The 14,655-nt window shown below is 43.3% G+C and overlaps 1 protein-coding gene across 1 annotated transcript in view; it reads right to left on the reverse strand.

Annotated features, from left to right (window-relative positions):
* LOC132836313 (zinc finger translocation-associated protein-like) overlaps positions 1–14,655 on the reverse strand; it is a 28,582-nt gene that overhangs the window by 13,140 nt on the left and 787 nt on the right. The window contains exon 2 of the mRNA XM_060855723.1: positions 13,728–14,153. Coding sequence (XP_060711706.1) covers positions 13,728–14,153 — 426 coding nt within the window. The remainder of the gene's footprint in view (positions 1–13,727; positions 14,154–14,655) is intronic.

Below are 14,655 nucleotides of genomic sequence, written 5' to 3' on the forward strand. Positions count from 1 at the left end.
CATTTTGGAAGGACAAATAAGAATGCGGAATACAGGGTTAACAATAGGGTTCTTAGTAAGGTGGAGGAGCAGAGGGATCTTGGGGTCTATGTTCATAGCTCTTTGAAAGTTGCCACTCAGGTGGATAGAGCTTGTAAGGAGGCCTATGGTGTATTAGCATTCATTAGCAGAGGGATTGAATTCAAGAGTCGTGAGGTGATGTTGCAGCTGTACAAGACCTTGGTAAGGCCACATTTGGAGTACTGTGTGCAGTTCTGGTCGCCTCACTTTAGGAAAGATGTGGAAGCTTTGGAGAGGGTGCAGAGGAGATTTACCAGGATGTTGCCTGGAATGGAGAATAGGTCGTACGAGGAAAGGTTGAGAGTGCTAGGCCTTTTCTCATTGGAACGGTGAAGGATGAGGGTTGACTTGATAGAGGTTTTTAAGATGATCAGGGGAATAGATAGAGTAGACAGTCAGAGACTTTTTCCCCGGGTACAACAGAGTGTTACAAGGGGACATAAATTTAAGGTGAAGGGTGGAAGGTATAGGGGGGATGTCAGGGGTAGGTTCTTTACCCAGAGAGTGGTGGGGGCATGGAATGCACTGCCTGTAGGAGTGGCAGAGTCAGAATCATTGGTGACCTTTAAGCAGCAATTGGATAGGTACATGGATAGGTGCTTAAGCTAGGACAAATGTTTGGCACAACATCGCGGGCCGAAGGACCTGTTCTGTGCTGTATTGTTCTATGTTAAAAGGCATTTAATCTGGATGGGTATATGAATAGGAAAGGTTAGAGGGATATGGACCAAATGCTGGTAAACAGGACGAGATTAGGTAAGGATATCTGGTCTGCATGTTCGAGTTGGACTGAGAGGTCTGTTTCTATGCTGTACATCTATGACTCTCAGTGGGGAAAAACAAATTAACATCTAAGCTACAATCTGAATTAAAGCTGTGGATCCTCAATGCCACGTCTTTTTCTGTTGTGTATATCTATACAAGTCTCTTCAGAGATAATGGTTTTAAAAAGAAACAGAAGGGGATAGACCATGCCAGGGGAGTACAGTCTGGAAGGAAAAAAGTAAAATATAATGATTTTTCACATCCACTAAATTTCTTATCAATGATGCTGAATTACTAACAGCTGTAAATTGATGGTAGATGCACAGTTCTACAAACATAAAAACTTCAAAATCAGTAATAGAAGTAGGTTGTTCCATTCTTCCAGCCTGCCTAGTCATTTAATAAGATCATGGCTGATCTGTTGGTATTTTGAACTCTGTTTCCAGTTAACTTGGACTTAAGTTGCAAGAAAATGATCAGGGACCACTCGTTCGGGTTTTACCAGGTATACAAAAGTACTGGTATTTGCATACTACCAACAGGTTCCCAGAAACATCTCCTCCCCTCTCCTCTCTTGTCTGCCTTCTGCAGGGACTGTTCCCAGTTCACCCCCAGCAACCACAGCCCCACGGCACCTACCCCTGCAACTGCCAAAGGTGTAACACCTGCCCATTTACCTTTTCCCTCCTTAGTATTCAAGGGCCCAAACATACCTTCCAGGTGAAGCAGTACTTTAGCAACATTTCTCACAATCTAGTCTATTGCATTCGCTGTTCACAATGTGGTTTCCTCTACACTGGGGAAACGAAGCATAGACTGGGTGACTGCTTCACAGAACATCTATGTTCTTTCTGCAAAAAAGACCCTGAGCTCCTAGTTGCTTGCCTCTTTACCACATCTGGTTAACATCTGTCTCAGGCTTGTTGTAGTGCTCCAGCGAAACTGAGTGCAGGCTGGAAGAACAACAACTTGGGAACCCTGCAGCCCTCCAGATTTAATTTGGAGTTCAATAATTTTAGGGCCTGAACTTCCCCATGTCCTAGCCCCCTACCACACACACCAGCCGTTGTCTGCCATTACATCCTACCTATTGTTAGCCACGAACAGTCTCCAGTAACAGCTATTTACCGTACCAGTCAGATCATTATCGACTATTTTGTCTGTCCAACTGTCCTCCTCTCTCTTTGGGCTATATCCCTACCTATCATTTACTCCTTATGTGCTCCCCCCACTCTATCGTCTGCATATAAACCAACCATATTTTCCTGAGGAAGGGTCACCGTTCCTGAAACATTAACTTTGATTTCTCTTCACAGATGCTGACAGGCCTGCTAAGCTCTTTCAGCAACTTCTGTTTTTATTTCTGATTTACAGTTCTTAGATTAGATTACTTACAGTGTGGAAACAGGCCCTTCGGCCCAACAAGTCCACACCGACCCACCGAAGTGCAACCTACCCAGACCCATCCCCCTACATTTACCCCTTCACCTAACACTATGGGAAATTAAGCATGGCCAATTCACCTAACCCGCATATTTTTGGACTGTGGGAGGAAACCAGAGCACCCGGAGGAAACCGAGCAACCTGCGCTGGTGTTCAGGCTCTGCTCTGCAGGGAGAATGTTCAAACTCCACACAGTCAGTCGCCTGAGGTGGGAATTGAACCCAGGTCTCTGGCACTGTGAGGCAGCAGTGCTAACCATTGTACCTCCGTGCCGTCCACAGTTTTTTTCCCAGAAACTTTTACTGAAAATAGGATTTCAGGAGAGAGTTGGACAGCTTCAGTGGTGTCTTCTTTACATTGATTCAGTGGCCTGCAGAGCAGAGCCTGAATACCAGCGCAGGTTGCTCGGTAACTCTTAGCATATAGATCCCCAATTCTCTCAAAGCAAGTTTTTTTTAAAGTAATAAAAGCATTAACTCCCCATCTCTTATCTGCTTGGAAGCTTTAAGATAATACATGGCTTGGAAAGGGTGGATGCTAGGAAATTGTTTCCGTTAGGCGAGGAGACTAGGACCCGTGGACACAGCCTTAGAATTAGAGGGGGTCAATTCAGAACAGAAATGCGGAGACATTTCTTCAGCCAGAGAGTGGTGGGCCTGTGGAATTCATTGCCACAGAGTGCAGTGGAGGCCGGGACACTAAATGTCTTCAAGGCCGAGATTGATAGATTCTTGTTGTCTCGAGGAATTAAGGGCTACGGAGAGAATGCTGGTAAGTGGAGTTGAAATGCCCATCAGCCATGATTGAATGGTGGAGTGGACTCGATGGGCCGAATGGCCTTACTTCCACTCCTATGTCTTATGGTCTTTGCTCAGCTGTTTCTCCAAAGTAATTTTATGGTAAAAAGTAGGCAGCTTTTTGAACCAAATTGGAAAAGTTGAAGTTTGGGCTGCTTGCTGCAGAGAATGAACTGGGTTTTTAAACATACAGGTGTCCCCCCTGTATCTGTGTGTGATACGTTCCAAGACCTACCACAGATGCCTGAAACCACAAATTGTAGCAAACCCTATCATTTAAATGGGAAACCTACTTCCCCAGAAGCCCCCTGCGGTGTACTGCGGATAACTGAAACCCAGAAACCAAATCTGCGGATATGGGGCTTCTACTGTATAACTCAAAAGGAAAGTTGAACAATGTAATCACTTATTGACTGACCATTAGGTGACAGATCCCCCCTCTTCCTCGTTTTCTTTTCCCTCCTGAATCACTGAACTATGTACCTTTTTTTTAAATTGCCTTTTCTCTTATACAGAAGTGACATGCACAAGAGGGTTGGGTTATGCATGAACTGGAGAGGGACCAATATCCTGATGGGGAGATTTGCTTATGCTATTTGGGAGGCTTTAAACTAATATAGAAAGAGAGTGGGGTATCCTAAATGTCTTTAAATACTTTATCCAGACATCCAATAAAAATGATAAAGATACCATCGTCCACCTCTAATTAGAGAGAACTGACTGGTGGTGGTTTAACCGGAGGGTCACTGCACCTTGGGTGAGGAGAGAGGTTATGGTAGTCTTTCTGGTAACCTCAGCAAGTATAGGAATTGAACCCTCACGGTTGGCATCATTCTGTATCATAAGCCAGCAGTCCAGCCACCCACCACTCTCAGAACTCATAAATGAAACAAGCTTCTTCCTTCTGGCAACATCTATAGAAAGAGTTAACATTTCAAGTACAGTATGATATTGAATTTGAACGGTTAACTCTGTTCCTATATTTACAGAGTCTGTCAGATCTCATGAGTTTCACTAGCACTTTGTTTTTATTTCAGATTTCAGGCATCCACAGAACTTTACTTTTAATAAGGCCATACATGGCTGTGTCCACTTGAGAAACCAAAATTCCAAATAACAATGATAAAATATTCTGAACTTTCATCATAGATGTAGAATCCCTCCAGAAAGAGGGGGCCATTTGTCCCATTTAGTCTACACTGAGCTTTCAAAGGGTTCAAAGCTCTTCAAAGGCTATTGTCTGAATAGAAACCTCCATAGCTGATACACCTACCCTGCAAATGCCTTGGAGACTTTGGGGCAATTTATCATGGTCAATCCACCTAACTTAAAAAGGGGGAGAATGTACAAGGAGTTGGTTGCAGCTTCACATAACTGGGGCAGTAGTGGTTAGCACTGCTGCCTCACAGCACCAATGACGCAGGATCAATCCCAGCCTTGGGTGGGGTGCTGTTTGGAGAGTCAGTGCAGACTTGATGGACTAAATGGTCTCGTTCCTCAGAGTAGGGATTCCATGAAGTGTTATGTTGTAAGCAGCAGCCATTTGGCACATTGTATCAACACTGGCTTAAGACAAAAAAAAGTGAAGCTAACAAATGCATGAGAAATCATTTTGTTTTTTGTGGATTAAAGCCAGATAAATGGGCACTATTTGTTGTGGGTTCAGAAAAATTCAGCATAAACCAACTCAGATTGGTCAGATCTCAATCCTATGAAGGGAGTGAAACAGAGAAGCAAGAAGACCTCTAGAAGTTAGCTGCATAAATTTATGCAACACAGATCTTGTAAATGTAGCTACATAAATCTCTCCCCTTTCTCCTTAAAGTTGCTCTCTCTAATTTTCTGTTAAAAGAACAGAGAAACTACATTTGGAGATGCTGAAAAAATATTCTAAAACCTGAAAACAAGAAGAAACACCCGAGTCCAACCAAGCAACCACCAAACTCGAGACTAATCATCATTGTGCAGATAACATCAGGACATCATCAAAGAAAGGAAAAGGATTGTGAAACCAACTATTTGGTTTTGTGACTTGGACTGGTGATACAGAACTATGTTCTACTGACTTCTATTTTTTCTGAATTTTTAAAAGGGCTAAAATTTAAGGTATATAAATTAGAAAACTTTAACAAGAACAGTGAAAGCAAAGAAAATTGCAATCAGTGGAAGTTTTATTGCTGAGAAAACCTGGTTTGGTTTGCTTTGATCATGGGCAGCAGTCACTTAAACAAACTAAGATTTTTGGTACTTTCATTAAATCTTAACATTTGTAGCGACTCTGGGTTAATGAGACTAAAGGGAGACAGTGAGACACATGAAGAGAAAGTAAAAGACGTACACACGAAGGCAGTGTGAAACCCACTTGGAAAGAAGGAATGAGACACAAAGAAGGAGATATTTTTCTAGAGAGAAAAAAAATACAGATGAGAGAAACATACACAGATACAGAGACTTAAGTAAATAGAAGGAGACACGAACACACACACACACACACAATTGCAGATACAGACATACACTCAGAGATGCACGTGTCATAAATAATGAGACAGACACAAACAGAAAAGCATACAGATTAAAAAAATAGACTGAGATTGTGCTGTAATGATAATGTCAATGGACTAGCATCCAAAACCCCAGATTAAGGTCTTGGGGACATAGGTTCATATCCAGTCATTGCAGATGGTGAAATTTGAATCTAATTAAAAAAATGGTGACCATGTAACCATTGATGATTGGTGTAATATAAACATCTGGATGACTAGATCTGCCTCTGGGTGGCACAGCGGTTCAGTGGTTAATACTGCTCCTCACAGAGCCAGGGACCTCGGTGTGATTCCACCCTCGGGCAACTGTCTGGGTGGAGTTTGCAGGTTCTTCCCATGTCTGTGTGGGTTTCCTCCCATGGTCCAAAGATGTGCAGGTCACGTGGATTATGGTGGTGGAAAGGCACTGCAGGTCAGGCAGCATCTGAGAAGCATGAAGATCAACGTTTCGAGCAAAAGCCCTTCATCAACAAACTTGTAAGGAGATCTCAGCTATCTGTAAGAATAATAGGGTAGTTATGGTAGGGAATTTTAACTTTCCAGACATCGACTGGGACTGCCGGAGTGTTAAAGGTTTAGATGGAGAGGAATTTCTTAAGTGTGTACAAGACAGTCTTCTGATTTAGTATGTGGATGTACCTACTAGAGAAGGTGCAAAACATGACCTACTCTTGGGGAATAAGCCAGGGCAGGTGACTGAGGTGTCAGTGGGGGAGCACTTTGGGGCCAGTGACCATAATCTATTCGTTTTAAAATAGTGATGGAAAAGGATAGACCAGATCTAAAAGTTGAAATTCTAAATTGAAGAAAGGCCAATTTTGATGGTATTAGGCAAGAACTTTCGAAAGCTGATTGGAGGCAGATGTTTGCAGGTAAAAGGACAGCTAGAAACTGGAAAGCCTTCAGAAATCAGATAATGAGAGCCCAGCGAAAGTATGTTCCTGTCAGGGTGAAAGGGAAGGCTGGTAGGTATAGGGAATGCTGGATGACTAAAGAAATTGAGGGTTCAGTTAAGAAAAAGAAGGAAGCATATGTCAGGTATAAACAGGATAGATCGAGTGAATCCTTAGAAGACTACAAAGAAAGTAGGAGTATACTTGAGGGAAATCAGGAGGGCAAAATGGGGACATGACATAGCTTTGGCAAATAGAATTATGGAAAATCCAAAGGATTTTTACAAATATATTAAGGACAAAAGGGTAGCTAGGGAGAGAATAGGGCCCCTCAAAGAGCAGCAAGGCGGCCTTTGTGTGGAGCCACAGAAAATGGGGGAGATACTAAATTAATACTTTGCATCAGTATTTATTGTGGAAAAGGATATGGAAGATATAGAATGTAGGGAAATAGATGGTGACATCTTGCAAAATGTCCAGATTACAGAGGAGGAAGTGCTGCATGTCTTGAAACGGTTAAAGGTGGATAAATCCCCAGGACCTGATCAGGTGTGCCCAAGAACTCTGTGGGAAGCTAAAGAAGTGATTGCTGGGCCTCTTGCTAAGATATTTGTATCATCGATAGTCACAGGTGAGGTGCCGGAAGACTGGAAGTTGGCAAACGTGGTGCCACTGATTAAGAAGGGCGGTAAAGACAAGGCAGGGAACTATAGACTGGTGACCTTGACCTCGGTGGTGGGCAAGTTATTGGAGGGAATCCTGAGGGGCTGGATATACATGTATTTAGAAAGGCAAGGACTGATTCGGGATAGTCAACATGGCTATGTGCGTGGGAAATCATGTCTCACAAACTTGATTGAGTTTTTTGAAGAAGTAACAAAGAAGATTGATGAGGGCAGAGCAGTAGATGTGATCTATATGGACTTCAGTCAGGCGTTCAACAAGGTTCCCCATGGAGAACTGGTCAGCAAGGTTAGATCTCATGGAATACAGAGAGAACTTGCCAATTGGATGCAGAACTGGCTCAAAGGTAGAAGACAGAGGGTGGTGGTGGTGGAGGGTTGTTTTTCAGACTGGAGGCCTATGACCAGTGAAGTGCCACAAGGATCGGCGCTCTGCCCTCTACTTTCTGTCATTTACATAAATGATTTGGATGTGAACATAAGAGGTACAGTTAGTAAGTTTGCGGATGACACCAAAATTGGAGGTGTAGTGGACAGTGAAGAGGGTTACCTCAGATTACAACAGGATCTGGACCAGATGGACCAATGGGCTGAGGAGTGGCAGATGGAGTTTAATTCAGATAAATGCGAGGTGTTGCATTTTGGGAAAGCAAATCTTAGCAGGACTTATACACTTAATGGTAAGGTCCTAGGGAGTGTTGCTGAACAAAGAGACCTTGGAGTGCAGGTTCATAGCTCCTTGAAAGTGGAGTTGCAGGTAGATAGGATATTGAAGAAGGCGTTTGGTATGCTTTCCTTTATTGGTCAGAGTATTGAGTACAGGAGTTGGGAGGTCATGTTATGGCTGTACAGGACATAGGTTAGGCCACTGTTGGAATATTGCGTGCAATTCTGGTCTCCTTCCTATTGGAAAGATGTTGTGAAACTTGAAAGGGTTCAGAAAAGATTTACAAGGATGTTGCCAAGGTTGGAGGATCTGAGCTACAGGGAAAGGCTGAACAGGCTGGGGCTGTTTTCCCTGGAGCGTCAGAGGCTGAGGGGTGACCTTATAGAGGTTTACAAAATTATGAGGGGCATGGGAGGAGATAGCAGAGCCATTGGCCTGGATTTTTATGTTGTCATTGTCAACGGGAATAGTACCAGAAGACTGGAGGATGGCGAATGTGGTCCCCTTGTTCAAGAAGGGGAGTAGGGATAGCCCGAGTAACTATAGGCCAGTGAGTCTGACTTCTGTGGTGGGCAAAGTCTTAGAGAGAATTGTAAGGGATAAGATTTATGAACATCTGGATAGGAATAACGTGATCAAGGATAGTCAGCATGGTTTTGTGAAGGGCAGGTCGTGCCTCACAAACCTTATTGAGTTCTTTGAGCAGGTGACTAAGGAGGTGGACGAGGGTAAAGCAGTAGATGTTGTGTATATGGATTTTAGTAAGGCGTTCGATAAGGTACCCCATGGTAGGCTAATGCAAAAACTATGGAGGTATGGCATTGAGGGTGCTTTAGAGGTTTGGATTAGAAATTGGCTGGCTGGAAGGAGACAGAGGGTAGTAGTTGATGGTATAGGTTCATCTTGGAGTGCAGTTACTAGCGGTGTACCTCAAGGATCTGTTTTGGGACCATTGCTTTTTGTTGTCTTTATAAATGATCTAGAGGAGGGGCTTGAAAGCTGGGTGAGTAAGTTTGCGGATGACACAAAAGTCGGTGGAGTTGTGGATAGTGAGGAAGGATGTGGCAGGTTACAGCGGGATATAGACAAGTTGCAAAGCTGGGCAGAAAGGTGGCAAATGGAATTCAATGTAGCTAAGTGTGAAGTCATTCACTTTGGTAGGAGTAACAAGAAGATGGATTACTGGGCTAATGGTAGGCTACTTGGTAGTGTGGATGAGCAGAGGGATCTTGGTGTCCATGTACACAGATCTCTGAAAGTTGCCACCCAGGTAAATAGTGCTGTGAGGAAGGCATATGGTGTACTGGGCTTTATTGGCAGAGGAATTGAGTTCCGGAGTCCTGAGGTCATGTTGCAGTTGTATAAGACTCTGGTGCGGCCTCATCTGGAGTGTTGTGTGCAGTTTTGGTCGCCATACTATAGGAAGGATGTGGAGGCATTGGAACGAGTGCAGAGGAGGTTTACCAGGATGTTGCCTGGTATGGTAGGAAAACCGTATGAGGAAAGACTGAGGCACTTGGGGCTGTTCTCATTGGAGAAAAGAAGGTTTAGGGGAGATTTGATAGAGGTGTACAAGATGATTAGGGGTTTAGATAGGGTAGACACTGAGAACCTTTTACCGCTAATGGAGTCAGCTGTTACAAGGGGACACAGCTTTAAATTAAGGGGTGGAAGGTATAGGACAGATGTTAGGGGTAGATTCTTTACACAGCGGGTTGTGAGTTCATGGAATGCCCTGCCAGTAGTAGTGGTGAACTCTCCCTCTTTATGGTCATTTAAGCGGGCATTGGATAGGCATTTGGAAGTTATTGGGCTAGTGTAGGTTAGGTAGGATTCGGTCGGCGCAACATCGAGGGCCGAAGGGCCTGTACTGCGCTGTATTTTTCTATGTTCTATGTTCTAAATAGACAAAGCCTTTTCCTTAGGGTGGGAGAGTACAGAACTAGAGGGCATAGGTTTAAGGTGAGAGGGGAAAGATAAGAGTCATAAGTGGCAACTTTTTCATGCAGAGGGTGGTACGTGTATGGAATGAGCTGCCAGAGGATGTGGTGGAGTCTGGTACAATTGCGACATTTAAGAGGCATTTGGATGGATTTATGAATAGGAAGGGTTTGGAGGGATTGGGCCGGGTGCTGGCAGGTGGGACTAGATTGGGTTGGGATATCTGGTCGGCATGAACGGGTTGGACCAAAGGGTCTGTTTCTATGCTGTACATCTCTATGACTCTCGGCTTTTGTCTGCAACATCGATTTTGCTGCTCCACAGATGCTGCCTGACCTGTTGTGCCTTTCCAGCACCTGCAAAATTCACTTTCACCAAGTTACATGGATTGGTCATGCACACCCCTAGACACTATGGGTAATTTAGCAAGCTAGGTGAATTAACCATGAGAAATGTGAGGTTGCAGGGTTCTTCGGAAGGTTGGTGCAGACTTGATGGACCGAATGACCTGTTCCCACACTGTAGGGATTCTATTTAAAAAATTAAGTCCTTTAAGGAAGGAATTTTCTTATTCCTTATTCAGTTTGGTTGATTCTTAACTGCCCTCTGGGTAATTAGGGAATGGGCAATAAATGCTGGCCTGGGCACCATCATCACATCCTATAAACAAAAAAAAAACACAGTAAATGAGACAGGCACAGAGTCAAACTCACAAAAGAGAGAGACCCAAGTGCACATAGAATCCCTACAATGTAGAAGCCAGCCATTTGACCCATCAAGAGCTTGATACCTCTGCAGATAGTGAGATACAGACTGGCTGAAAGAGAATGAGAAATATACATGGTAAGAGATACGCACAGATAAAAATATTATAGAGAACAAGAAACTCAGTAACCAAATACATACAGGCAGCAGTAATGTAAGACACACAAAAGAAACAGCCTCACAGAGGGAGATTTAGACCCACAGAGATGAACAAGAAAGACACTAGACAGGTGGAGAAAGAGACACAGATAGGTTCATAACTCAACAATGATAGTTCACTGAAAATCAAGTCCCACTATTCCAAGAGTTGTCAAAATGGATGAAGCTACTGAATTGTCCAATTCAGGTTGAAATAATATACACACCAAGTTTTTCTTTCCTCCCATTGACTAGTAAATAACTTCATTGCAAATAAATTGTTTTTAACCAATGGCAAAAAGGAAATGAACTGTTAAGTATAACTTGCTCTGTACCCCTTCTTAAAATTTCCACGTACAGACCGATACATAGGGACGAGACATAGGTATTATGGGTAGGAAAGGAAAGTTAGTGGAGCACATTTCTGGCACCAGTATAGATCATGGAGATCAATGAGTTGTTCCCTTTCTGATCCTTTTGACTCTTTTCTGCTGACTCAAGATTGAGGATACACTGCTTCTCAGTCTTCTATTCACTGTTTGAGGATTTGTCTTTTCCATAAGGTGTAGGAGCAGAACTCGGTCATTTGGCATTCAATAAAATCAGAGGTGATCTGAAATTCCTCAACTCCACTTTTCTGCCTTCTGTCTAACTTTTGATTCCCTCACTGATAAAAGAAATATATCTTAGCCTTGAACCCCAAGGTGACAGCAGAGAAGGACAGTCCTGCCGGAGCTCCTCAGTTTTTATTCTCTCCATTTAGCACTGGAGGTAAATAGTTAAGCAGCAGCAGGTGCCAGCAGCGAGTCCACAGAGCAGTGTACCATGTCGTGGATGGAGATTGGTGCATGGGGAGGCAGTCCTGGCACTTACCTTGGAGCAGTTCAGCGCTGCACTGAGAAGATGAGCTTGGAGCAGAGTGGGGATGGCTGCTAGATTGGGATCTGGTGGTCAGACCACATGCAGAGATCCCGCACAGAGTACCACACTAATGTCTATTTTAAATTTCCTACCTTTCTGCAATGTCAACCCTTTAATGATGTTCTATTTTAAAATTTATTTTCAACTCTGTAAGCAATGCAATTACTTTTATTCCTGTGTTGTATCCAAGGATTGTACCTAAACGGTTGCCATAAGAAAGCAGACATTGTAAACACTTTTCCCTCTACTCCTACAACAGAGTACATGTGACAATAAAAGGATATTCCATATTCTGTACTTAAGGACCCAAGTACTACAGTCCTCTGCAGTAATAAGATTCCAGATTCACTACCTTCATTCCTCCTTACCTCTGTCTTAAATGGCTATGCTTTACTCTGAGATTAAGCCTTCTGGTCCTCGACTCCTCTACATGGGGAAACAACCTCTCTGCATCTACTCTGTCAAGACCCAAAGAATATTGGAGAAATTCAACATGTCTTGCAACATCTGTGGAGCATTGACTTACCAGTTAACCTTCTTCAGAATGGTTCTGAAGGGTTACTGGATTTAAAACATTAAGTATACTTTCCTTCCACATACAGTGGCAGATCTGTTGACTTTGTCCAGCAGTTTCTGATTTTGTTTCAGATCTTCTTCATTCGCAGTTCTTTGTTTTATTTTATTCCCCTAGGAATCTTATATGTTTCAATAAGGTCACTTCTCATTCCTCTGAACTCAGATGAATATAGTCTCAACCTATCATCTAAGAAATTGTATGCAATTGTAAGACACAGTATTTAAAGCAAAAGTTTACAGTGTGATATAACTGTGAACTTTTGCTATAAATTCTGTGCCTCACAATCTTATATTCCACAACAACCTGATGAAGGAGCAGCACTCTGAAAGCTAGTACTTCCAATTAAACCTGCTGGACTATAACCTGGTGTGTGTGATTTTTAACTTTATACACCTGAATCCAACACTAGTATCTCCAAATCATTGGCTGTTAAGTAACTGAATATCAAGAGAAGCTAGTCAGATCAGGAGAGAAATCAGCAGGTCTGCCACAGCCAAAAAACTCAGTTCCCTGCATTAAGCCACTATAAACCTGAAAAAAAAAGCTCCTCTTTCCCTTCAGCAAATGCTGCAAATTGTGATTTTGAATCAGAATTCAGAGAAACAGCCACTCTGTACCTCTGGCGAATAAATGGAAGTATTCAGAATAAATGGAAGCATTGAAGAGAAACCTTCAGATCAGCAAGAACCAACTCAACATTTTGATCAGTTTCCCTCTGCTTGTGATTTTTTTTGTGTGTGCGACTATCTGTGTATGTGAGAGAGACGGGGTGGCGGGGGGAAGTTTGTAAGTGATTCCGTTTCAATTTGTAAAAAAGGTTGTTTGATTTAGTTTAATTGTTTACCTCCAGCTCAAATCTAATTATTTCTAATAAATAATCTTATTAAATACAGGAATCTGATCTCTGCTTTCTATCAACCTAGGTCTGAAAATCAGGTAGTTTGGGGATTTTGCATATTTACTTACAAAATTTTAATTTACCCAAAGTTGTGACAAGACCTTTATGTTGTTAATGGATGGGACAGGGTCAACATGGAGAAGATGTTTTTCCTAGGAAAGAAGACCAGAACTAGGGGCCATCAAGAGAAGACAGTCATTAATAAATCGAAGGAATAAAAGGATCAGGTGAGGGGAGATGAAGAAGAGGCTTGAGTGGAGTAGAACCACAAGCTGATGGGCCATTTGTATAATTTCAAAAATTCGTTCATGGAATGTGGGCATCAACGGATGTACCAGCATTTACTGCCCATCCTGAAGTGCCCTGGTAAAGAGGTGGCATTCTTGAACTGCTTCAGTCCTTGGGATGTAAGGCACCCATACTACATCTGTAACAAATTCATGGTGACCATATAAGTGGTGGGAGATTGTGAAGAAGAAACTGATTAGGCACTATTGAATTGAAAAGAAGCAGCCCGAGGGTTTAAATGGCCATCTCAAGTTCCCAGGCTGAGAAAGCAGGTTGGAGAGCTAGCAACAACAGAAACAAGAGTTGCTAGGATTATAGGTCTCCTTGATTGAGTAGTTTGATACATACCTGGGGCAGGATTGATCTGCACTGTTCTAGCCTCAGCTCCTAGCATATCAGACTTCTCCTGGTGGTGACTGTGACTCAGGAGGTGCTCAACCCAGGTTGCAATGACAACCTCCTTCTCAGCACGAGTCAGGAGCATAGTATCCTGGTGTTTCTGGAGGATGTGTCGCTTGATAGTACTGAGTTTGAGGGTGGCCAGGGCACTGCCACACACCATGCAGACTAGGCCATGTCGCAGGCAGTCATAGTCCATCAGGTACTCCATCTTCCAGCGTTCCTGGTAGTATCTCCGGTGATCCCTGCCAGGATGCCGGCTCCTGCGTTTCTGCCATTTCATTAGCTCTCTGGGTTCTGCTGGAGTCAGCGATGCAGTTTCAACGGTGGCTCCAGAGACATCGGAAGCTTGGCAGTTTGGAAAGGCTTCATATCCTGCAGCAAGGAAGGAGCACAATATCGTCATTTGCAATCTGAACAGGGCCCTCAGCATTTTCCCGTCAAACAGAATGCTGGACATCTGCAGCAGCTCTGTTGGCGTGTGTGAGAAGACACCTATTTCCACTCAAACCTGTGACCTTGTGTCAATATTCTATCGGTACTGTACCCTCAAACTTTCCCCCTTCCTTCTCCCTCAAGCAATTCCTCTGTAGTGTCAGCACTCCCAGGACATGGACAGCACAGGGTTAGATACAAAATAAAGTTCTCTCTATACTGTCCCCATCAAACATTGCCAGGGCAAGAACAGCACAGGGTTTATTTACAGAATAAAGCTCCCTCTGCGCTGTTCCCACCAAACACTTCCAGGACAGGGTTGGCGCAGGGTTTATTTACACAATAAAGTTGCCCCTGCACTATGCCCATTAAACACTTCTAAGACAAGGACAGCATGGAGTTAGAGCCAGAGAAAAACTCCTCTACACTGTCCCCATCCAGT

Source organism: Hemiscyllium ocellatum, chromosome 46 (assembly GCF_020745735.1).
Source record: "Hemiscyllium ocellatum isolate sHemOce1 chromosome 46, sHemOce1.pat.X.cur, whole genome shotgun sequence".
In the NCBI taxonomy this organism is placed as follows: Eukaryota; Metazoa; Chordata; class Chondrichthyes; order Orectolobiformes; family Hemiscylliidae; genus Hemiscyllium; species Hemiscyllium ocellatum.